At 40.6% G+C, this 25,715-nt stretch overlaps 1 protein-coding gene across 1 annotated transcript; it reads left to right on the forward strand.

Annotated features, from left to right (window-relative positions):
• Positions 1-5,684: 5,684 nt before the first annotated feature.
• LOC120017977 (homeobox protein SIX2-like) lies at positions 5,685-8,383 on the forward strand. The gene is made up of 2 exons (XM_038960938.1): positions 5,685-6,244; positions 7,851-8,383. Exons 1-2 carry the CDS (start codon positions 5,685-5,687, stop codon positions 8,152-8,154), a joined length of 864 nt encoding a protein of 287 aa, XP_038816866.1. The 3' UTR covers positions 8,155-8,383.
• The last annotated feature ends 17,332 nt before the right edge of the window (positions 8,384-25,715 follow it).

Consider the following 25,715-nt stretch of genomic DNA (forward strand, 5'->3'; position numbering starts at 1 on the left):
CAAGGAATGACCAAAATAAAATGTAAATTAAGTACGTTTTTTTGTCCATGTAGTTCGCTGATCTGCCTTTGAACTCGATGCATTGGCGTCTGAGAAATTGTTTACAGTGTTGGAGCCTGTTATCATGAGGTTTTATGTGCCCTCTATGGGCCATGCTGGCTCAGTGGTGTCTTCTACAGTATCACCAGAACGTGATTAGCAATAGTTCTACCTGCAGAAAAACTCAATTTGAATAGGCTACAATTTGAATGTACTACTGCTAGGGACTGTCTAATGAATTCCTAATGCTGCACAACAATCAATCTAAATAACAATAATAATGGATGTGTTTCATCTTCCTCTTCATGATCTTTATAATCAGATATGTGTGTAATTCATTGATAGCTGACCCTTTGTTCCTATAGCAAGTTACAGTAGGCCTACCCTAAAAGGTTATTTTTTAATTGTTTATATGTTTCCCCTAATTTGTACTTATTGTTAGTATTACCTTTATAGACTAGCCTAGTCCTTATGATAATCAATGTGGACAATAGTTTGTTTCCTTATCAATCAACTTAACGCATTGTTGTTTTTTGAAGGGTAGGCCGGTCAGCAGGGAAAAATGCAGACCGCGGGTGCTCTCCTCTCTTCAAAGGCCATCTTCCTGGCATAACAGTCACGCACGCGGTTCAGACTGTGGTTGTTTGTGAAAACGGATTTTTAAATGTAATTTACGCAGACGCTGACCTAAAATAATACAAAATAATAATAATATCACACTTTCAGAGGCTCTGGTATAGTCTAAAACATCATTAGACATTTCATTATCCATAACATAGGCTATATTTTGTCCTTGTATGTCACAAGAGTTAAGGGGGCTAAATTTGTTTCCAAAACTGCACACGTCGCCTATCGCCCTGACAAGAGAGAGGTCCATGACATGTCACGTGCAGCCTGGGTCTCCTGGGACAGTAAATGTTGCCAAGCGTGAAGTATCAGGAGCGCTGGAGTAGCACTCCACTTCAAAGTATAGTGCGTGCTAAGCATGTGAGGGGGAAATGCATAATAGACTCAGTGTACTGGTGAAGTAACCGAGCAAGCACTGAAAATAAGCAGGAATCAAATCAAATGATTGATTGAATGAATTAGTCTAAGTAGCGGCCCAGGGCCCACACTCTAGCCCCCGTGGAGAGGCTGAAGAAAGACACTTGTTGCTTCCACTGTTCGCTCACACCTGCCTTGGCCGCACATCTCATCTGGGATCTGAGATTTATGCCCAATACCCAAGAGAAAGTGCATACGTAATTCTGTAAATCAGAGAAAACCTTGCGCTACATATATTCTCATAGTGTCAATAGTTCGATTAGTTTCTTAATGAGAACAGAATAACATGGCGTATTCCTTAGTATAGGTCTAATTTGAAAACAGCTCTAAAAACCAGCTAGACCCGTGTTAGTGATAGCCTATCATCCACTGCGTGAACCTTTTAGGCCAACGCCTATTCTGTCTGTACATTAAGACAAGATCTCATCAGTCCTTCCAGTACTCCTTCCTGTGTAGGCCTATTGGGTAACAAGGTAGATATAAACATTGAATTATTGCCTAGGCCCTCATTCTTATGTCCTTAAACAGTAGAGACACCAATCGCCTGGATTTAATTCGTTCTCTCTGTCTGCCCAACATGACATGTCTGAACGAATGTAACTCATCGACCCACTTCGGGCCTGTCTCGGGGTAGGCCACGGAAAAGCCACGTCCCGCCGCCACCCTGCGCTCCCCAAAAAACATATTGCAATAATCAGTCCAATTAGTGGAGGTCGTGGCAAAGAGCTTTTGGGTTAGCGATGGGAGGTTGTGAAAATAGGGGGTGACTATTAGAAGAAACGCGATCCCCATTCATCAGCATTGTAATAATCACCGCTCAGACCAGCCACGCTTGCCCAGCAAAGCTCTGATCAAACTGATCCGTGGAAACAAGAGGTTTACAAACATTGTCAAGGCGAGACCGGTACCTTGATTTGGCCTGTCACTGCCAGGTTCCTTCGGCCTGCAGCAGAGGCTTTGATCAGCACTTGTGACTGCGCAGTGGCCCAGAGGGCACTTTCCGCCTGCAAGGAATAAACGAATAGGCGCACCTCTAACCGCAAGGAGCACTACACCTGTATAGGGCATTGCATTGCTATTGACAAGGAGTTGGAACAATATAGGCCTATTCTGTAATTGTAAGCCTGATTTATGTGTACGCCAGGTTGGCTCTTAGCGTTTTCTGTTCATGGCAGTTCCTAATAGCTTAAACTCTTTTTTTCACATAGACCTACATAAAGGCCCATCTCAAAACAGAATTTCAAATGAATTTCATTAAATATAATTTTATGCTAGAGCAATGGGTCTAGACCTGTATAGCCCTAACGTTTATGTGGCCTATAGCCAGGTTCGTACATTTTCTCAATAGACAAATATCCTATTCATAAGCATTTATCATACAGGGTGTGGGAAATAGTGGGGCAGACGACTGTTGTCCCGCTCATCCTAAAAGTTATCATAAACGATCTGGGAGCTTTATGCCGGTAGTGGCTGGTCTGTCAAACAATGTTTGAGTGCTCATTTTAAACATGTGTGCTCGTTGCTTTTGTACCATGAAAACGTTTCTTCAACATCTCCTTTAGATATGTCTTGAAGCACTATTTCGTGTCATTGATTGAAATTATACTCAATTGGAAATTATAGCCTATTATGCACTGGTTATTTTTTGTATGTTATTAAACATTTATTAAACATAATTGCATCGTGTGGCCTTCTATTTATATTGAGTACCACAAATATTTTTTTATTAATTACGCATAGATGTATCCTACTATTATTATTAATATTATTATAAGTAGTAGTGGTAGTAGTAGTATTATTAGTATTGGTATTATTATTACATTTCCCTATGTGATAATACATTTGTAAGTGGATGAAGACGAACAAACTACTCAGAGGTGTAAATAACCAATGCTCAGTCTAATATCATTACATTGGGAATTTGTATACCTCTATGAATAACCATTTCAGCAGCCTTGTCCCCTGATGATTAGCATCAGTCAAGCTAATGCCTAAATACCACTTTGAAAACTTTGCTTCAGGCGAATTTATTCAACTCTGTTCCTTCCGCGAGTGAAAACATAACATGGAAACGGATAAGGGTTTTCTTTCAAGATGATTAATCTGGATGATACAAGGGAAATTAGTTAGTGTGTGTTTTCATTCGGCGAAATGTGCCATCATATGATATAAAATACTGAGAAGCATGTTAAAATGAATGATGTAATTTATGGCTACGGTATGGATGCATTTTAACCTACAAGTGCATATGAGACATCCCACGGTCCTTTCACTAAAAACTGGTTTTCTTGCTATTAAGTGGCTTCGTTTACTGGGTCTGATTTAAAACACAGTGTTCTGAATTAAGCTAGAGTTAAACTAAACTACAATATTAAAGAGAAATAGAGACATAGGGCTATAGCCCAAATATTACCATAAATATTGTTGTTGAGCTTTTTGAGCCAGTATAGCCTAATAATTTTGTCTTTCAAATTTGCATTGCGTGCTTTGCCTAATTCAAAGTACTGACCTAATTCAAATATAACCGATGAAAATGAACCTATATTCATGGTTGACAATAATGGCAATATTTCTATATTCAAATGTACTAACATTGAGTATTGACTAGACGAGTAGCCTACACTTTGGCTTGAGATTTGTGGAGACGCTTGGGCTGGCTACACCCTCGCCTGGAAGAGGCAAGGCAACCGAGGTCCATTTTCATTGAAGGCAAAACAACACAGAGCAGAACACGTTTTCATATCTTGCTATTTTTACAACCCTTTCGTTTTTTTACGACAAGCGTTAGGGATTCTATAATTTCACACAAAATATAATTTTACTGAGCTTTCTTGTGGTCTGAGGTGCTTCTTAAGTTAGCAGCAAAATTACAAAGCTCTTCGGATGAAAGCTGAAACAGGTTTTTTGCGCTCTATTTTACAGAAAGCACATAATTCAGACGCTTTTAATATCTGTGGATGGAAAGAGACCTGGCCTAGTGTGATATGATACTGGTGAGCGTAAATTGACCTAATGAAGAGGTCCCCCTGTGATGCAATAGAAATCTATCAGCTGGTGAATTCTCCACTCCACCAGGCAATAGATAATAACATATCCACAACAGGTAGCCTAGGCACTCTTACTCAGAACAATTATTTTTATCGGAGATATAAGACGTCATGAGAAGATCTATATTTATGAACTATTAACATATATTTCTTAAATACTATCTCCAAACAAGAAGTTAATTTGTCTTACCGGTATCAAGCTCAACCTTTCGTTCCCATCAGAAAGCCTTAGAGAGCGCGAGCTGTCCCCTCCCCTCTCTCCCAGACCAGTCTTTGCAGAAAACACCTCTCTCAACCGTTTGTTTTATTATTCAGACACCTTGTGCGTTTGCCCTAATGCAACAGTATTCCACAGTGTACAGTTCCTGGTGGTGTGCCCACAGGATGCCTGCCTGCCTTGGTATTTTGTCATATCCTCATGTGTATTAAATAATGCATGGTTAATTACACCAGATGTTGTCAATGGGCACATGATCTAGCAGGGGTTAAACCACGATTGGAAGGTGAGAAAACTGTCTTCAAATCTGGGAACTTTTCTATGACAATTTTTTTTGGTAGAAATCTAATTAATTCAACTGTCTCCCATTTTTGGAACACGTCAACAGTGGCCCCAGTTTGCCCCAGTTTTTCAACTTGGGGAAATACTGTATCTATAGACTTTTGTCACTGTGTCGAAACAGGTCAAATTATACCACATATTTCGGGTAACAATTTGTGTTGTTCCCCCAGCAATGTGTATTCACGCCTAGCCTGTAGTTTAAGTATGATATCTATATCATGATGTGCCAGATGCGTGGTGTAGGCCTACATAAAATTCCGTATTACAATGTAAACATTAGATGGCACATCATTAATAAGCAGGAATAGTGGAGGCTGTGTATACATTTGCTACGCGCTTTGGCGCCATCCTCCCCAGAAAAAAGGGATCACTGCTTCACAGCTTCGCACTCTTTGGCTGCCTCGAATGTCTGTCAAAAATTGGGAGAAACAAAAAATATTTACAGGAAAAATCTGGCCAATATTTCTATTGGTAGGCGAGCTTGGATAGAAGGGGACAATCAGTCAGTGGGACCAGGTAGCCACCTCAAAGCATATCTGGTTACTTTCGATGACAGCGTAACCATGACAAAATCATTTGGCAAAAACTATTGTCTTTTCCTCGCCATCCACGGGTCAGATAACCAACCAATCACAGTTCACATAATCGCTTTTCTTTCCATCTTAGAATAATATTATTAAATCAAGCGAGCGAGCCTGGTCTTCAGGAGTAGGTAATGTTGAAACGACATAGAAAAGGTGGACAACGACTGTGGAAGGAGTAAACACTGTCTCTCAGTATACTTGGTGGGATTGCTGTGCATGTTGTGTTGCCATTCATGAACGGGACTTTAGTTTTTACATTTCGATTGGATTTTATATTTTGATAGAGCCTACTTTTGGAGAACTTCATGGTTGTTCGTGGACTTACAGTGTAGGTTACTTGCATTAATGTCTTAGCCATAACAGAGGACGTGGAAGTAGAGCAAAAATATACCTGTTTATTAACTAGCAACTATGTCTATGCTTCCAACTTTTGGCTTTACGCAAGAGCAAGTTGCGTGCGTCTGCGAGGTCCTCCAACAGGGTGGAAACATCGAACGACTCGGGCGCTTTTTGTGGTCTTTACCCGCGTGTGAGCACCTCCACAAAAATGAAAGTGTTCTCAAAGCTAAAGCTGTGGTCGCCTTTCACAGAGGAAATTTCAGAGAGCTTTATAAGATCCTTGAGAGCCACCAATTCTCCCCTCACAATCACCCGAAGCTGCAACAGCTTTGGCTCAAAGCACACTATATCGAGGCGGAGAAGCTCCGAGGCCGCCCTCTCGGGGCTGTGGGAAAGTACCGTGTCCGCAGAAAGTTCCCCCTGCCTCGGTCTATCTGGGACGGCGAGGAGACAAGTTACTGTTTCAAAGAGAAGAGCAGGAACGTACTCAGAGAATGGTACACGCATAACCCCTACCCTTCCCCGCGGGAGAAGAGGGAGCTCGCCGAGGGCACAGGGTTGACAACCACACAAGTCAGTAACTGGTTCAAAAACAGACGGCAAAGAGACCGCGCGGCAGAAGCTAAGGAAAGGTACGAGTAAGTAAATGTTTACTTTGTCTTTGTCCTATTGGTACATTTGTTTCAATGTTTATGTGTGCGTAAAAGTCTGGACGTTGGCTTTACCTTGGATTATCTGTTAGGAGAAACCGACTCATACATACTATCCTCTCATTTCATATCAGGGTATTCTAAATGATATAATATTTTATTATAAGCGATCATTAATAATAATTATAAATGTAATAAACACAAGCAAACTAATATCATGCTATTATTTACCATTTAACCTATCCATATGACTAATTGACGCATGCTTAGAAATATGAACACTGGATGAATTTTAAAGAAAACTTAAGGAATCATCCTTAAAGATATAGACCTGAGGACTTGAACATATGTACATTTAGGCCTGGTTTAACTATTTCGCACACCAAAAAAAAGTTCCTTGAATGTCAAGATGTTGATATTCTGTTAGTGGGTGGTAGTTATTTTGCAAATGCTTACTGAGCTGTTTGTACATTTCAAAGTTTCGAAATTATAGGCCTACTGTAAAGAGGACCTTTAATGTCTTTAGTCAGGTGTTCACTCAGAGGGTGTCTTCTTTCACCCGCTGGTGACTAATTCAAGCTGATACCACTGCGTAAATCATGCCTTTCCACTTTAAAACCATGAGTCATTGCGCTGCGACTGTGAATGTATGCCTAATACACTTTTAGCAATAATTAGGTCTGTCATTAACGCCTGCTTGTGTATACACAGTTGAGGTTTGACCTTATGCCTTCATACCCATATAAGCCCAAACTAACCGTATAGACCAGTTTAGATATCATTCAAATGGCTCAACATTTTTTTCCTAACGTTGACTTGATGGAATACGGTAATGACAAATGTGTCTATTCGTCCTCATTATAGGGTACGTGTTGTTTGATCAAATGTGTTTAGAAACGGCAAAATGCAATTCAGAGTGTAATTATATAATTATATAATAACAGTTAAGTTATAAATATAAAATAAATTACCTAGTGTGTGTGTGTGTGTGTGTGTGTGTGTGTGTGTGTGTGTGTGTGTGTGTGTGTGTGTGTGTGTGTGTGTGTGTGTGTGTGTGTGTGTGTGTGTGTGTGTGTCCATTGCATTCACAAATTCCAAAATAAGTGTCATGCGGACTTCACGCGCTTGTGACAAGTGCATATAGTTGCCTATATGTGTCTATTAAAAATGACATAGTCCAGTTTTTATTACAAACAAGATCTGCACAATGAGACTAGATGATGCAAGAAAATCGAACACTGATCCTAGATTCAAATAGGCTTTGACTCGTGAGTTTCACACATTGTTATTTTAATAGCTACATAGGCTGCTACAACTTCTTATACAAAATACAACATAGGCCAATGACAGCGACGACAGAACCTACACTTCTCATTTACCAGTTCATTTATTCTACAGGCCTGAAACGTGTAAATTAAAAACTGCACTAATACTACATTTTTAATCTAACAGCTCAGGATAATTATGATGAGCCTATAGGCCTATGTGTCGTTTGCAAGCGAATGCATTTTTGTAAAGGCTACATGACAATGTGGAATGATGTAGGCTACGTTATACTTTACTATATTATTATCTTTCCTTTCTACAGGGAAAACAACGAAAACTCCAACACCAACAGCCACAACCCATTGACTTCTTCCATGAATGGAAATAAAACACTTTTGGGGAGCTCAGACGACGACAAAACGCCTTCAGGGACTCCGGATCACACTTCGTCGAGCCCGGCAATGCTCCTCGCTTCAAACTCCGGGCTGCAGATGCACGGCCTCGCGCCTCCACCCGGGCCTAGCGCCATCCTCGTGTCCAGCCTTGACTCTGTGCACCATCATCACTCTTTGCACGACACTATACTGAACCCTATGTCGTCCAACCTGGTCGAACTCGGCTCTTAAACATGGGACCCTGTTGGGAAAGACCTTTCTGAGTGCACATGGATGTTTGAGAAAAGCTTCAGGCACTTGAGGCAAAAGGAAAGAACAGAGTCGGAAAAATGTGGCACACGCCGTGAGAGGTGAGATGGTAGGCGTTTAGCTGAACAGGCTGGACTGAAAGGTATTTTACCGGGATGTAATAACATGTCATACTGTTGAAAACAATAACAATAAAATGTCTTAATTCTTGTTACTATTATCGTTATTATTTTAAGGGATACATATCAACAGATGCATAAACTCCAAGTCAGGTATACCACGTGACCTTTCGTTTACACATAGGTTTTCCAAGAGAGCCCCATTCAGTTTGATTTTGTTTTGGGTTATCATCGCTAAGTGTTTTACTATCATGAGAGCCGTATGTTAACGATTACAGACTATTATCTTTTATTATTTGTATTTTTAAATCATTTGGAGAGAGACTGCATGTAAACTGCGATTAATAAAAAAACATAAACAAATCGATCCCACTATAGTTTTATATACCCTTTACAATTAAAACGAAGAAACAGGAGAACTTGTTTAATTTATAATATTTCAGCTTTTTCTTTGAAACATGGCAATGCATTTTTGTCGAGTCTGTTTTTGCATATCACAGTTGTCCATTAAGAAAAATGTCATATGATGGAAACACCACCTGCGACGTTTTGCTAAATGCTTTAGAACTCACATTTAAAACTATTGTTGACCTTAATGTGAACAGGTGCGTGAAGAATAGGAGGAGCCCTTGATTTACGTTGATTAATTATTTCGGAAAGGCAACAGAATGTCTAGCCTGAAAAGAGACATGTGTTATGCCTCTGAGTTATGGTTAGTATATCAAGCAGGCTATACCTATAGCCTATAAACCGGATGCAAAGGCAGCGCAATATGACACCTGGTTGTTTTCTATTTTTCTTGCAATAGGCCAAGACCTGGGTCTATATCATTTCTCGAAATGTAATGTGACCTGAAAAATTGTCAATGTAGCCTACAAAGTATTTGAAAACGTAAAAGCGTATTTGACTATTTAGTCCGTTTTGCTTGCGTTGTTGGGTTCGTGTTTTAAGATCTATGGGTACACAGACAACCCAATTCTGATATTTTTCACACTAATTGGTCTTTTCACCAATCACATCTTTTATTTAACTAGGCAAGCCAATTAAGAACAAATTCCTATTCACAATTACGGCCTATCCCGGGGGACGGTGGGCCAATTGTGCACCGCCCTATAGGATTCCCAATCACGGCCGGATGTGATGCAGCATGGATTCGAACCAGGTACTGCAGTGACGCCTCTGTAGTGAGACGCAATGTCTTAGACCACTGTACCACTCGGAGCTAATCTGATTGTGAAAAATGCCAATTAGTGAGAGAATAAAAAACATAATTGGGCTGCCTGTCTAAACGCAGCCTTAAAGGTTCAGAACCCCGGTGCCCATGCTTGCTACACTTTTACCGAGAAATGTGCTTGATAGGTTAGGCTTAGGCCTAATACGGCTTTTACTGTGGTTGCGTGTGAACCCCCCCCCCTCCAATATAGGCTAATGATGATGAAATCTCTCCTCAAATCAATCATAACTGCAAAACAAGTGCAACACTTTTGCAACATACATGTTGGACATTGTCCATTGTGCCCGTTAACTGCAGACATGGACTGCAATGTGGTCTAGGGCCTACAATGTATTGTTATTTTGTTTGTGCGGTCGTGAGTACAAAGAGAAAAAAAGGGAACACTCCTCTCACGGTTCTGCCCCATATACCATGGCTCTTGGTGCGGTGTAGAGATATGAATTGATGTCATATGTCTATGGAAAACAATGAAAGCATGAACCTGACTGTCAGTCTATGTGGAATTATTTTAAAAACAGGACTGAAAAGTGCAATGACTATTATCAAAAAAGCTGACCGAAATGACGTAGACCATAACGGAGCTTGATGTTCAAGTGATGACACTTAATCTTTCCTCCCGCAGATGAGAACCACCGTGCGCTGTTCACAGAGACAAACACAAAACTAGAAACATGTGTTGAAAGATGGCACTTTGTTTGAATAGCTTTAAGCCACCACCTCCCATCAACCAATCTCTTCTACTTTCAAAGTCTTGTTGAATATTTCTAAAAACAACATTGACATATTCCCTTTTTCAGGAATTGTCGGTCTTCATTTTTTTGTCCTTAGATAGTTTCATGTCTCTGTTCAAATTAGACCCCTTCTATGCGCCCTATGGATACCTTGCTGGATAATACATTTGAGATGCATCGACCCAATTCCGTGTTTCGAATGTGATATTCACAATAGAAAAACTGCTGTGTCGGACTATGTTGGGCGGCAGGTAGCGCTAGTGGTTAGAGCGTTGGGCAGGTAACCGAAATATTGCTAGATCGAATCACAGAGCTGAAAAGGTAAACATGTGTCGTTCTGCCCCTGAACAAGGCACTGTTCCTTGACCGTCATTGTAAAGAAGAATTTGTTCTTAACTGACTTGCCTAGTTAAATAAATGTAAAAATAAATGTGAATTCAGATATAAGCAAGATGCTACTCAAAGTGTGCATTTATATAGGCATTCGTAAAAATGTGTGTATAACCAAGGGTTTTTGTTGAGTGGTAAGCATCACACCTTGTTGGCTCATGGACCAAAAAGTTATAGTTTTCAGTCCTCTCTCTTTATAATTAGCAAACATTTTAATGGATACTCAAAACAACCATGCCCCATAATAGCCGTCTGTGTTTGGGTAGGAGTAACACCAAATACTTTGTTTCTCACAAACCAAATATTTTAATTCCGGGGAAGTGCACGGTTCTGCTCTTGACTTTCTCTCGCTTTCTTCAACAGCTAAAATCCGAATGTTAACTAGCTTGGTATGAGTGCAGCATGTGTGCCTAAAGAGGGGCGGAAAGGTTGTTAATTTTTTGGGCATAAGATGTTACAAAACTCTGTCGGCATTAGCTGGGCGAAACAGAACATTTGGTTATAAATGCAATGCAATGTGTTGATTTAATGCTGGAAAGACAGTTTATGGGAACATGACTCCAAACTGCAATGGAAACAAACTAAACAATAGAGGATTTTTGCACTGCATTCCACAGTTTCTCTCTCTCTCGCTCTCTCTGTCTTTCACACTTCACTGTCGAATTTTACAAAGGAGCTAAAGACGTTGCAGGTGTAATTTCTGTGGTTATATCCAATTTTCTCTTTGGTTATATCAGTGGTATTCTATTGACTGTAACAATTGCTGCTGACTTTAGGCTTCGGTGCAGATAACATCCTTGCAGTACATTTGTAATTGTAGAAGTATAGTCATGCTGTTTCATTCTTAGAACAATATACCAATGGACTTGTGCAATGTTTTCGACATGTAAACAAGTGTCCAGTAGACACAAAGCAGAATAGGTCACTTGAGTTTACCTCAAATACATCAATTAATAAGTCCTAAATCAATGAGAAAACCAATAACGATAAGTCCTCTAAGCAGTCATACTGACTATTCAGTTCAAGGCTGAATTTTAACTTGAGATGTGCGTGAAAAACTTCCGGGCATATCTTTCACCGAGCCCAATGCATGCTTTACGCAATGTAATATTTTTGCACGGTTTTTCTCAATGCACCCCGTTTACAATATTGTATAACAGTGTATACAAAGTGAGACTACGCAAATGGAGACCTCTCTCACCCAAGCACTGGAGTAGCCTGCTGTTAGACAATACACCAGGTAACACATTGTGTGGGCCCTTACACTTTATCTATGGATTTCGCCTGATCTTTAAACTAGAAATCATTGGAATATGTGATTATTCTGTACTAATAAGTCTTCAGTTCATGCCCATGCGTCAAATTATGCATATGTAGGACTGATTTACATTTGCATTGTTCTATAAATAATTGTCAAATATGACTATACAGTCGTATGAAAAAGTTTGGGCACCCCTGACAATTTCCATGATTTCCATTTATAAATAATTGGGTGTTTGGATCAGCAATTTCATTTTGATCTATCAAATAACTGATGGCCACAGTAATATTTCAGTAGTGAAATTAGGTTTATTGGATTAACAGAAAATGTGCAATATGCATCAAAACAAAATTAGACAGGTGCATAAATTTGGGCACCCCAATAGAAAAATCACATCAATATTTAGTAGAGCCTCCTTTTGCTAAAATAACAGCCTCTAGACGCTTGCCATAGCCTCTAATGAGTGTCTGGATTCTGGATGAAGGTATTTTGGACCATTCCTCCTTACAAAACATCTCCAGTTCAGTTAGGTTTGATGGTTGCCGAGCATGGACAGCCCGCTTCAAATCATCCCACAGATTCTCAATGGTATTCAGGTCTGGGGACTGGGATGGCCATTCCAGAACATTGTACTTGTTCCTCTGCATAAATGCCCGGGTAGATTTTGAGCAGTGTTTTGGGTCGTTGTCTTGTTGAAATATCCAGCGCCGGCGTAACTTCAACTTTGTGACTGATTCTTCAAACTTATTCCCAAGAATCTGCTGATATTCAGTGGAATCCATGCGACCCTCAACTTTAACAAGATTCCCAGTACCGGCACTGGCCACACAGCCCCACAGCATGATGGAACCCCCACCAAATTTTACTGTGGGTAGCAAGTGTTTTTCTTGGAACGCTGTGTTCTTTTGCCGCCATGCATAACGTCCCTTGTTATGACCAAATAACTCAATCTTTGTTTCATCAGTCCACAGCACCTTATTCCAAAATGAAGCTGGCTTGTCCAAATGTGTGTTTGCATACCTCAAGCGACTCTGTTTGTGGCGTGTGTGCAAAAAAGGCTTCTTCCGCATCACTCTCCCATACAGCTTCTCCTTGTGCAAAGTGCGCTGAATTGTTGAACGATGCACAGTGACACCATCTGCAGCAAGATGATGTTGTAGGTCTTTGGAGGTGGTCTGTGGGCTGTTTTTGACCGTTCTCACCATCCTTCGCCTTTGCCTCTCCGATATTTTACTTGGCCTGCCACTTCTGGCCTTAACAAGAACTGTGCCTGTGGTCTTCCATTTCCTCACTATGTTCCTCACAGTGGACACTGACAGCTTAAATCTCTGCGACAGCTTTTTGTAGCCTTCCTCTAAACCATAATGTTGAACAATCTTTGTTTTCAGGTCATTTGAGAGTTGTTTTGAGGCCCCCATGTTGCCACTCTTCAGAGGAGAGTCAAAGAGAACAACAACTTGCAATTGGCCACCTTAAATACCTTTTCTCATGATTGGATGCACTTGTCTATGAAGTTCAAGGCTTAATGAGCTCACCAAACCAATTGTATGTTCCAATTAATCAGTGCTAAGTAGTTACAGGTATTCAAATCAACAGAATGACAAGGGTGCCCACATTTTTGCACAGCCTATTTTTCACATCTGATTTAATTTCATACAACTTAATATTACTACACTAAAAATCTTTGTCTGGACAATACCCCAGTACTCAGCTTTTATTAGAAAATGAATGGCATGCCACTGTGATCATATTCTGTGACGACAGAGTAAATTATTATGCAGCCTCAGAGGGGTGCCCAAACTTTTTCATACGACTGTATATAGTATATGTCAGATAGGTATTTAAATGCAAGATTGTATTAAATTGAAATGTAATTCTAGACAATATAATTCGCCTCATACTGTTATTTATTCATTGTGTTGCTTGTCAAGATTTTGGGCTGTGATTTTTGTCATTGGTTTACATTCTTTGTGATTTAATCTGATAATAATCCAGGTAAATTTAGATTTTAGCAAATTATGAATAACAAACTAAGGACCAAATGTTATATTCAATGCTGTTGTTTTCTAAAAAACATTTAGATATACTTTTTAAATTATACAATTGCACGAATGTAGGCTATTGTTTTACGAATGGGCTAGTCTCCTAACCAAGAAACATGTTAAATTAATACCTTTGCGGACATGTTGACATAATACCCATAGCTAGCTTTTAATTACAAGTTAATGAAGGATAAGGATTAGAAGTATTTATTTCTAGGCCTGTATAAGGCTTTGGTAATTGGTTCATAGACGGTTCGTTTCGGCAGTAGACTAAACGTTATTGTGGCTGAAAGGTAATACTATTTGTGATCAATATGACCGTACCCTTGACAGTAATCAATAACGTATACCTTATCAGCTGCTGGACCTGATCTAATCGATAGTAGACTGTCAATAAAGCCACATTCCATAATATGCAGCTATTAACGGAACAAAGGCGATATATTACCTGTAAACTCATTTAAAACATTTTTACCATCATCACTGAAATCTTGACGGAAGTTATTTAAAGGTGCAGCTTTTCATTTGATTGTGTGATACAGATGACTTTGAGGATGTTACATGACCTATAGCTAAGCCTACCTACACCTATAAAATGTATTCAGTGTTTTGATACTAAGCTCATGTTTATGCATGCTGACAGCCTACTCAGCAGTCATCGGAGTCAGCTGAATAGCACAAGGCACACCAATGTAATTACAACCGTTTGGTTTAGTTTCACTCGTTGTTCCTATATTTTTTGGTCTATAAAGTCGCATAGATAGTACTTCTGTTGACAAGGAAGTAGTACAACATTATATTCAAGACAACTGAAGAAGATTCTAATGCCCCAAAACGTCCAGGCCACATACAATTGGCCTTTTACACTGACTAAAAGACGCCCAAATAAAAATAATAATTAGAAATATTAGTAGTATTATTTGCCCATTATTGTTCGTGCCGTCAATAAATAATTAGGCAATAAGGCCTAAGGTTGTGGTATATGGCCAATATTACACTGCTGAGGGCTGTTCTTATGCACAATGTGTAGCAGAGTGCCGTGGTATATTGGCCATATACTACAAACCCCCGAGGTGCCTCATTGCTATTATAAACTAGTTACTAACATAATTATAACAGTAAACAAGTAGTTTGCATCATACCCCTGGTATATTGTCTGATATACCACGGCTTTCAGCCGAAAGCCAATCAGCATCCAGGACCCAAACTCCCCGGTTTACAATATTAATTATACATTATAGTTGTAATTGTCATAGCCTACTAATCATCAACATCCGTTAATAACTATCCATTAGAGTAGTGTGATGGAGTGGTTTGTGCACAGTTAAGAACCGTGCCATGGAGTGCGGTGCAATGGGATGTGTAGCATATTGATGGACACATTGATTACAACGCTTCTTGGCCCAGAACGTATATCAGGTGCATCCCCTAAAACGAGATAAAACGGTGGGGGAAACGGACGGTGTTGTGTTACGGTCAACGAAGAGCGCCGAATAGGCAGGGGAGTAGGCTATAACCAGAGGCTAAGAATGAATGCACTACACTCCCACTATACCGGACGCATACAGTCACAGTACATCGCTGCTGCCTGTCACAGACGCTGACATTTGCTTGAGTGAATGGTCACTGTTCAGGCCTACTGCTCCTTAGATTTATCGAGACACAAACGGAACCCTGTCACAAGTGGAGTGGAAGTCGAGCTGACTGTATATTTGTGACCTGTATACATATCATGTGGTGTTTGGTTGTATAAAAACAACTCCATCTCATATAAATTGTACATTTAGCAATTCAGATAACGCAGGCCATGTTGATTCCATGAAGTTCAGCAGCGATAGTTTTTCCAGAGGCGTCACATGACACCATACCATTATTAAATCAGTCCACCCAGAGATTCCCTAGACCATTCTTTATGCATTCACAGTGCATTCATTCGGAACACAGTGGGCAGATTAAATAAGTAGCCTAGAACACAATACTGATTTAACTGGTGTTTTGATGTCGTTTATCAACTGACAACATAAAAATGTTTTACATTTTAACTCAGCAGCTAGGAGGTGTTACAGACTTCGATTTTTACATTTATGTTTTGAGGTTGGTTTTTAGCACCTATAGCACTTTAGCACGTAGGGTGCACAGACATGTGTCACCTCATTAGTCAGGATGTGTTAGACCTGTGCTAGTTTCCACCTCTTTAGTGCGAAGGTGTTTCACCTGTACTGGCCCAGCTGCTATTTAAGAGTGGCTGGCCATGTGCTTCAGTTGTCTTGAGAGATGTGGATGGTCAGTTGGCTTGCCCTATTTGATTTCTAGAAAAACATTCCTTTGAGCTTTGCAGTTTTTGGTAATAATGGGGCAGGACAGAGGATGAAGGGGTAATAATGGGGTAATAATGGAGCTGGACAGAGGAAGGGAAGAGTAATAATGGTAGGTTCTTGTGATATCACAACTCACATTTTAAATCAAATAGAAAATATCACTGTAGTCTATGATAGACAGCATAGTCCAGAATGTTCAATATATCATATGATTCCTATTTATACACGTCATAGACCAAATAGTTATTATGCTTCATAAAACTGGTTGTTTTGGATCCTGGATGCTGATTGGATGAGAAGTGGTACAAGCTGTGAATTTCAATCTCTGTACTATCATATATAGAGTGGAAGGTGCCCAGCGGAGATGAGACTACTTTTTCTGAGCCAGTCAAAATCATGGGACTTCTCCATTGATGTTGTTTTCAAGTTGTCGGAGACTTTTCTTAGCGGATGTACAATCATCACGAATTGAATTATGGGGAGTTTCAGGCCCCCGGAGTGAACATAATTGTACACTCGCAAAGCCAACTAAAAAAACGAGAACTGAGGGGCTTACGTTGCAAACTTCCTTTGCTTGGCTAATTATTTGGACCGCCCTCCAAGATGGCGACGGGGATTCCCCGAAGGGCATAAGGCGAGGGTAAGTGGACGAGGGTGTGTCTTTTAAGTGTTTGGACCGCAATCCTATATATGGCATGATTACACCAATTGTAACCTTCTGCGTCACTTTCAAAGAGAGACTTTCATTTTGAGGGGGAACCGCAAATGCCACGAGTGTGGCTAATCCTTATTGTGGCTATCTTCACAACAAATAACCCGGTCCGGGTTAAAAAGCTAGCCTCACTAGCTTTCGCCAAAGAATAAACTTCTTATGGCTGGGGGCAGTATTGAGTAGCTTGGATGAATAAGGTGCCCAGAGTAAACTGCCTGATACTCAGGCCCAGAAGCTAAGATATGCATAGTGGATTTGGATAGAAAACACTCTGAAGTTTCTAAAACTGTTTGAATAATGTCTGTGAGTATAACAGAACTCATATGGCAGGCAAAAACCTGAGAAAAAATCCAACCAGGAAGTGGTAAATCTGAGGTTTGTAGGTTTGCCTATCCAATATACAGTGTCTATGGGGTCATATTGCACTTCCTACGGCTTCCACTAGATGTCAACAGTCTTTAGAACCTTGTTTCAGACTTCTACTGTGAGGGGGGAGAGAATAAGAGCTGATTGACTAAGAGGTCTGTCAGAATGCCATGAGCTCAGTCAGGCGTGCCCCCGTGAGACGTAGCTGCGTTCCTTTACCTTTCTAAAGACAAAGGAATTCTCTGGTTGAAACATAATTGAAGATTTATGTTAAAAACATCCCAAAGATTGATTCTATACATTGTTTGACATGTTTCTATGAGCTGTAATGGAATTTTTTTACTTTTCGTCTGGCCTGCGCGTCATGAATTTGGATTTTTGAACTAAACGCGCGAACAAAAAGGAGGTATTTGGACATAAATTATGGACGTTATCGAACAAAACAAACATTTATTGTGGAACTGGGATTCCTGGGAGTGCATTCTGATGAAGATCATCAAAGGTAAGTGAATATTTATAATGCTATTTCTGACTTCTGTTGACTACACAACATGGCGGGTATCTGTATGGCTTGTTTTGGTCTCTGAGTGCTGTACTCAGATTATTGCATGGTGTGCTTTTTCCGTAAAGTATTTTTTAAATCTGACACAGCGGTTGCATTAAGGAGAAGTTTATCTAAAGTTTCATGTAAAACACTTGTATCTTTTATCAATGTTTATTATGAGTATTTCTGTAAATTGATGTGGCTCTCTGCAAAATCACCGGATGTTTTGGAGGCAAAACATTACTGAACATAACGCGCCAATGTAAACTAAGATTTTTGGATATAAATATGAACTTTATCGAACAAAACACACATGTATTGTGTAACATGAAGTCCTTTGAGTGTCATCTGATGAAGATCATCAAAGGTTAGTGATTCATTTTATCTCTATTTCTGCTTTTTGTGACTCCTCTCTTTGGCTGGAAAAAATGTCTGTGTTTTTCTGTGACTAGGTACTGACTTAACATAATCAGATGGTGTGCTTTCTTCGTAAAGCCTTTTTGAAATCGGACACTGTGGTGGGATTATGTTTTTACATGTTTAGAAACTTTTTCTATCCAAATCTACTAATAATATGCATATCTTAGCTTCTGGGACTGAGTAGCAGGCAGTTTACTCTGGGCACCTTATTCATCCAAGCTACTCAATACTGCCCCCAGCCATAAGAAGTTAATATTAGGAAAGTTGATAAATAAATATAGTAGGCCTAGCCTATAGAAAGCTGATGGGTTCCTCCTCTTTTTAATAGAGGCCATCACTCTGTTTAATCACGCAATTGCATAGCCTATAGAAATGTTGCGCAAAATGAGCTGATGGGCTCTCATGAAGTGTTTGAATAGATTTTAGATTAGATTTACATTGATGTCAGAGTGATTAGAGGGACAATAGAGTGCTGGGTACCAGGCAGTCAGCAAGTTTGTTAGGCTACTAACAAGTCACTATGTGTTCAATAATAGTGGTTAACATGATTTTTGAATGACTACCTCATCCCTGTACCCCACACATACACATATCTGTAAGGTCCCTCAGTTGAGCAGAAATTTTAAAACAGAGACACTCTGCACAACACTTCAATTTTTGTTTGACGTCATTTCCGGTCACAACTTGTAGACTTGTTTACGTGCTGCTGTGTGGTTTGTTGCTAACCTTACTTTGCTACCTGCCAACTTTACAGTTTTTACTTTTTAATTACGTTTTAAATTTGTATTTTTTCCCTCGCTCAACTTTTTTCATTCAACTTTTTCACCCCGGACGCTTTATCTGGACGTGGTTTGTCAGGACCTCCACCAGCTGAAGCTAAGTAGTAACATTAAACAAAAGGCCAGATCTACACAGTTTTTTACCAAGAAAACAGTGAATGTTCCTGAATGTTCGAGTTACAGTTTTGCCTTACATCTGCTTGAAAATGGTTCTCTAGCAATGATAACCAACCAATTTAACAGAGCTTGAAGAATTTTGAAAATAATAATGGGAAAATGTGGAAAGCTCTTAAAGACTTACTCAGAAAGATTCACCACTGTAATCGCTGCCAAAGGTGACATCAATTAAAATCAAATCAAAATGTATTAGTCACATGTGCCGAATACAACAGGTGTAGACCTTACAGTGAAATGCTTACTTACGAGCCCCTAACAAACAATGCAGTTTCAAAAAAAATACGGATAAGAATAAGAGATAAAAGTAAGAAGTAATTAGATGAGCAGTAAAATAACATAAGCAAGATTATATACAGGGGAGTACCGATACAGAGGCAAGGTGCGGGGGCACCGCTTAGTTGAGGTAGTATGTACATGTAGGTAGAGTTATTAAAGTGACTATGACAACAGAGAGGATGAGTGGTGTAAAGAGGGGGTGAGGGGGGGGGGGGGGGGGGCACTGCAAATAGTCTGGGTAGCCATTTGACTAGATGTCCAGGAGTCTTATGGCTTGGGGGTAGAAGCTGTTTAGAAGCCTCTTTGACCTAGACTTGACACTCCGGTACTGCTTGCCATGCGGTAGAAGAGAGAACAGTCTATGACTAGGGTGGCTGGAGTCTTTGAAAATATTTAGGGCCTTCCTCTGACACCGCCTGGTGTTGAGGTCCTGGATGGCAGGAAGCTTTGCCCGGGTGATGTACTGTCGGAGGCCGAGCAGTTGCCCTACCAGGCAGTGATGCAACCAGTCAGGATGCTCTCGATGGTGCAACTGTAGAACCTTTTGAAGATCTGAGGACGCATGCCAAATCTTCAGTCTCCTGAGGGAGTATAGGTTTTGTCGTGCCCTCTTCATGGCTGTCTTGGTGTGCTTGGACCACGTTAGTTTGTTGGTTATGTGGACAGAAAGGAAATTGATGCTCTCAACCTGCTCCACTGCAGCCCCGTCGATGAGAATGGGGGCATGCTCAGTCCTATTTTTTCTGTAGTCCACAATCATCTCCTTTGTCTTTATCACATTGAGGGAGATGTTGTTGTCCTGGCACCACACAGCCAGGTCTCTGACCTCCTCCCTATAGGCTGTCTCATCATTGTCGGTGATCAGGCCTACCACTGTTGTGTCATCGGCAAAATTAATGATGGTGTTGCAGTCGTGCCTGGCCGGGCAGTCATGAGTGAACAGGGAGTACAGGAGGGGACTGAGCACGCACCCCTGAGGGACCCCTGTGTTGAGGATCAGCGTGGCGGATGTGTTGTTACCTACCCTAACCACCCGGGGGCGAACCATCAGGAAGTCCAGGATTCAATTGTAGAGGGAGGTGTTTAGTCCCAGGGTCCTTAGCTTATCGATGAGCTTTGGGGCACTATGGTGTTGAACGCTGAGCTGTACTCAATGAATAGCATTCTCACATATGTGTTGCTTTTGTCCAGGTGGGAAAGGGCAGTGTGGAGTGCAATAGAGATTGCATCATCTGTGGATCTGTTGGGGCGGTATGAAAATTGGAGTGGGTCTCGGGTTTCTGGGATGATGGTGTTGATGTGAGCCATGACCAGCCTTTCAAAGCACTTCATAGCTACAGACGTGAGTGCTACGGGTTGGTAGTCATTTAGGCAGGTTTCCTTAGTGTTCTTGGGCACAGGGACTATGGTGGTCTGCTTAACTTCTTTGGGGTACCACCCCTTCTTCTCAATTTCCGCCTAAAGACATACCGTAATCTAACTGCCTGTAGCTCAGGCACAGAAGCAAGGATATGCATATTCTTGGTATCATTTGAAAGGAAACACTCTGAGTTTTGTGGAAATGTGAATTGAATGTAGGAGAATATAACACAATAGATCTGGTAGAAGAAAATACAAGGAAATAAACATAAGTTTTCTGTTTTTTATTGTTGCTGCATCATCTTTCAAATGACCAAGAACAGCCAAACATACAGATAGGATGCTGTGGATGATTTGAATGAAGAACATAAGATGGCAACAATAGCTGAGCAAAGTTTTAGACAGATAACTTCAAAAATGAACGAGCTACATGACATTGAGCTTGAAGTCACCCAGGTGTCCCACACAAATGTACCCAAATGTACCCAAGTGGCCGAATTGGTACAGTGATACATTTTGAAGGATATAACTATATACAAAATACATAAATGCTATTCTAACACACCCCCCAAAAATAAATATATATATATATATGAAAAAAATATATAATAAAAAAATAATAATAAACAAACAAATAACAAGGGTAACTATTTACACATTTTCTATTTACAATATTGTATATTTTATAAATAAATAGATAAATATTGTGAAGACCCTCAGCCCTCAGTCCTGGTGCCATGGCCCATAGCAGTCTATTTCTGCTGTAAAGCAGAGGCTTACTGAACAGGTGGTGCAGGTGATGGGGCATTTCCTGTGACAAAGGGCACAACGTCGCCTCCCCACGGTGCCCTTTTTGCCCTGAGGCACATTCATGCCTGCAGAGATGAATCTGGGCAGGTGAACACCACTGGTTGACGGAGCAGAAGGTGCTGCAGTGGACTTGCTGTAGCTAGCAAGCTCCTGGATGAGCAGCTCCCTGAAGGCTAGCTGTGAGATGGGGGGCTGTCTCTATCAATTTCCTCTATAATTTGGGTTAAATCTGTATACCTAGACTTTGTTTAATCTTTTCCTGATTTATTCGCCATAATTTAAATATATAAACTTGTTGAAAATGCTATTGAATATGTACTGCTATGCGTAACACTCGTGTCTCCGTCAAGTAGCCAGAGATTACGACAAAGGTTGGTCTTCAAACGTATAACCATTACATATTGCCGTTTACCTCAGGTCATTGGCTATCTTCCAAGCTAGATTTCAAGATGATCAGTGGTCATTGGGCCAAAATACAGTCAATCAACGATAGACCGGTCCTACCATTGGTGCACAATGAGGTCATTGATTGGTGTCTTCAAATCGGTTTGTTTCGGTCAATACGTCCCGGGAAAAGAGCCATCATGTATGGTTGTGTTAGTAACAACCAGAGGATTGCAATGAAACCAACCATGACTGGATAAACGTTTGTTTAGTGTGTGTAATTACCACGAACGCTTTGTCCAAAGTTGAATGCGAGGGAAATCACGACGCAACCGGTTTACAAATGTTTCGTGTTAGGCTATAAAAATAGATTTTATCAAACAAAACGAACATTCACTGTGTAGTTAGGACACTTGGCATTGCCACCAGAGGAAGATCTTCAATGGTAAGCGATTTATTTTATTGTTATTTCTGACTTTCGTGATGCTAATGCTTGGTTGGAAAATGCTAGTAATACTTGTGTGTGTGGGGCGCCGTCCTCAGAAAATCGCATGTTTGCTTTTGCAGTAAACCTTTTTGAAATCTGACACAGCGGCTGGATTAATAAGACGTTCATCTTTTAAATGATGTAAGATACATGTATTTACAAGAATGTTTAATACACACGAATGGTGTATTTAAAATGTTAGCTCTCTGCAGTTTCACCGGATGTTGGCCTGGTGGGACGTTAGCGTCTCACCTACCCTAGAGAAGTTAAAACATGTTGGTATTACAGACTCGGACAGGGAGAGATTGAAAATGGCAGTGAAGACACTTGCCAGTTGGTCACCGCATGCTCGCAGTACACTTCCTGGTAATCCGTCTGGCCCTGCGTCCTTGTGAATGTTGACCTGTTTAACTTCACTAGGGTAGGGGGCAGCATTGGGAATTTTGGATGAAAAGCGTGCCCAAATTAAACTGCCTGCTATTCAGCCATAAAAGCTAGAATATGCATATAATTGGTAGATTTGGATAGAAAACACTCTGATGTTTCTAAAACTGTTTGAATGATGTCTGTGAGTATAACAGAACTCATATGGCAGGCAAAAACCCAAGAAAAAATCCAACCAGGAAATGGGAAATCTGAGGTTTGTAGTTTTTCAACTCTTTGCCTATCGAATACACCGTGTCTATGGGGTCATATTGCACTTCCTAAGGCTTCCACTAGATGTCAACAGTCTTTATAACCTTGTTTGAGGCTTCTACTGTGAGTGGGGGCGAATGAGAGGGGATTGAGTATGGTCTCTCCCAGAGTGCCATGAGCTGACCATGCGCGTTCACGTGAGAGTTAGCTTGAGTTCCATTGCATTTCTGAAGACAAAGGAATTCTCCAGTTGGAACATTATTGAAGATTTATGTTAGGAAATGTATTGACTCAGGGGGTTGAATACTTATCTAATCAACATATATTAGTGTTTTATTTTTCATGACTTTATTACAAATGTTATAATTTTACTTCCACTTTGTTATGACAGAGTATTTTGTGTAGATCGTTGACAAAACAATTACAATTAAACCATTTGAATCCCACTTTGTAACACAAGCAAATGTGGAAAAATGTGTGAATACTTTCTGAAGGCACTGTAAAAGTGATAACGCCCTTGAAGCCAGTGTTTGGAGGATATATTGGCATGGTTTGCCGGCCCTCCATGAAACACCCGTGCCACATATATCCTCCAAACACCGGCTTCTCGGGCATTATCAGTTAAATGTCATACAAAAAGGTGTCACAAGGTTGGGAATGATGATGGGTTCTTGTGAAGTCACAAGTCACATTCCACACTATGACATCAGATAAAACGTATTACTGTGACATAAGAGACCAGAATGTCCATTGTGTAATTGTTAAAGATTGCCTATTGATGCGGTAAAGGAGTCAGTGGAATGCAGATGTTCCCATGACCAGATTGGCATGCTTTCAACAAATCTGATCTAACTAAGTGGATATTCGTTAAATTCGTCATGATGTATGTATTGTAACAGGCCCACAATGTGCTTACTTCAATTTGGATACATCTGGCTGTTTTCGCTGCATAACATGTAGAAGTTGTCCCTTTTCAGGTTTAGAAGAAGGGGTTGCTAAATGCTAACTCCCGTTTTTATAAGGTGGTTAGCATAGCTAGCATACAGACATTTTTGAAGGTAGTCAAAGTCATTTATAACTATAATGCAGTTGATACTCTGATTTTTACCTCAACATAGTGTTAAATACACATAAACAATAGTCTAAATGTACTGCAGAAAATGCTGCTGGGGGCAATGAGGAGACTGGGGGCAATGAGGAGACTGGGGTCAATGAGGAGACTGGGGTCAATGAGGAGACTGGGGTCAATGAGGAGACTGGGGTCAATGAGGAGACTGGGGTCAATGAGGAGACTGGGGTCAATGAGGAGACTGGGGGCAATGAGGAGACTGGGGTCAATGAGGAGACTTGGGTCAATGAGGAGACTGGGGGCAATGAGGAGACTGGGGTCAATGAGGAGACTGCGGTCAATGAGGAGACTGGGGTCAATGAGGAGACTGGGGTCAATGAGGAGACTTGGGTCAATGAGGAGACTGGGGTCAATGAGGAGACTGGGGTCAATGAGGAGACTGGGGTCAATGAGGATACTTTTTGTTGAGTTACTGCCTTATTCTAAAATTGATCAAATGAATTGTTGTCTTCATCAATCCACTCACAAATACCCCATAAAGAGAAAGAGAAAACAGTTTTTAGAATTTTTTGCAAATGTATTAAAAATAAAAAACAGAAATACCTTATTTACCTAAGTATTCAGACCAATTGCTATGAGAATTTGAGCTCAGGTGCATTCTGTTTCCATTGATCATTCTTGAGATGTTTCTACAACTTGATTGTCCACATGTGTCCACATGTGGTAATTCGATTGATTGGACATGAATTGGAAAGGCACACACCTGTCTATATAAAGTCGCACAGTTGACAGTACATGTCAGAACAAAACCCAAGCCATGAGGTTGAAGGAATTGTCCATAGAGCTCTGAGACAGGATTGTGTCGAGGCACAGATCTTGGGAAGGGTACCAAAAAATGTCTGCAGCTTTGAAGGTCCCCAAGAACACAGTGGTCTTCATCATTCTTAAATGGAAGAAGTTTGAAACCACCAAGACTCTTCCTAGAGCTGACCGACCTGCCAAATTAAGCAATCGAGGGAGAAGGGCCTTGGTCAGGGAGGTGATCAAGAACCAGATATTCACTCTGACAGACCTCCAGAGTTCCTCTGTAGAGATGGGAGAACCTTCCAGGAGGACAACCATCCCTGCAGCACTCCACCAATCAGGCCTTTATGGTAGAGTGGCTAGATGGAAGCCATTCCTCAGTAAAAAGCACATGACAGCTTGCTTGGAGTTTGCCAAAAGGCACCTAAAGGACTCAGACCATGAGAAACAAGATTCTCTGGATTGATGAAACCAAGATTGAACTCTTTGGCCTGAATGTTAAGCGTCACGTCTGGAGGAAACCTGGGACCATCCCTACCGTGAAGCATTGTGGTGGCAGTCAGGATCGAGGGAAAGATGAATGGAGCAAAGTACAGAGAGATCCTTGAATGAAACCTGCTGCAGA

Source organism: Salvelinus namaycush, chromosome 22 (assembly GCF_016432855.1).
Source record: "Salvelinus namaycush isolate Seneca chromosome 22, SaNama_1.0, whole genome shotgun sequence".
Classification (NCBI taxonomy): Eukaryota; Metazoa; Chordata; class Actinopteri; order Salmoniformes; family Salmonidae; genus Salvelinus; species Salvelinus namaycush.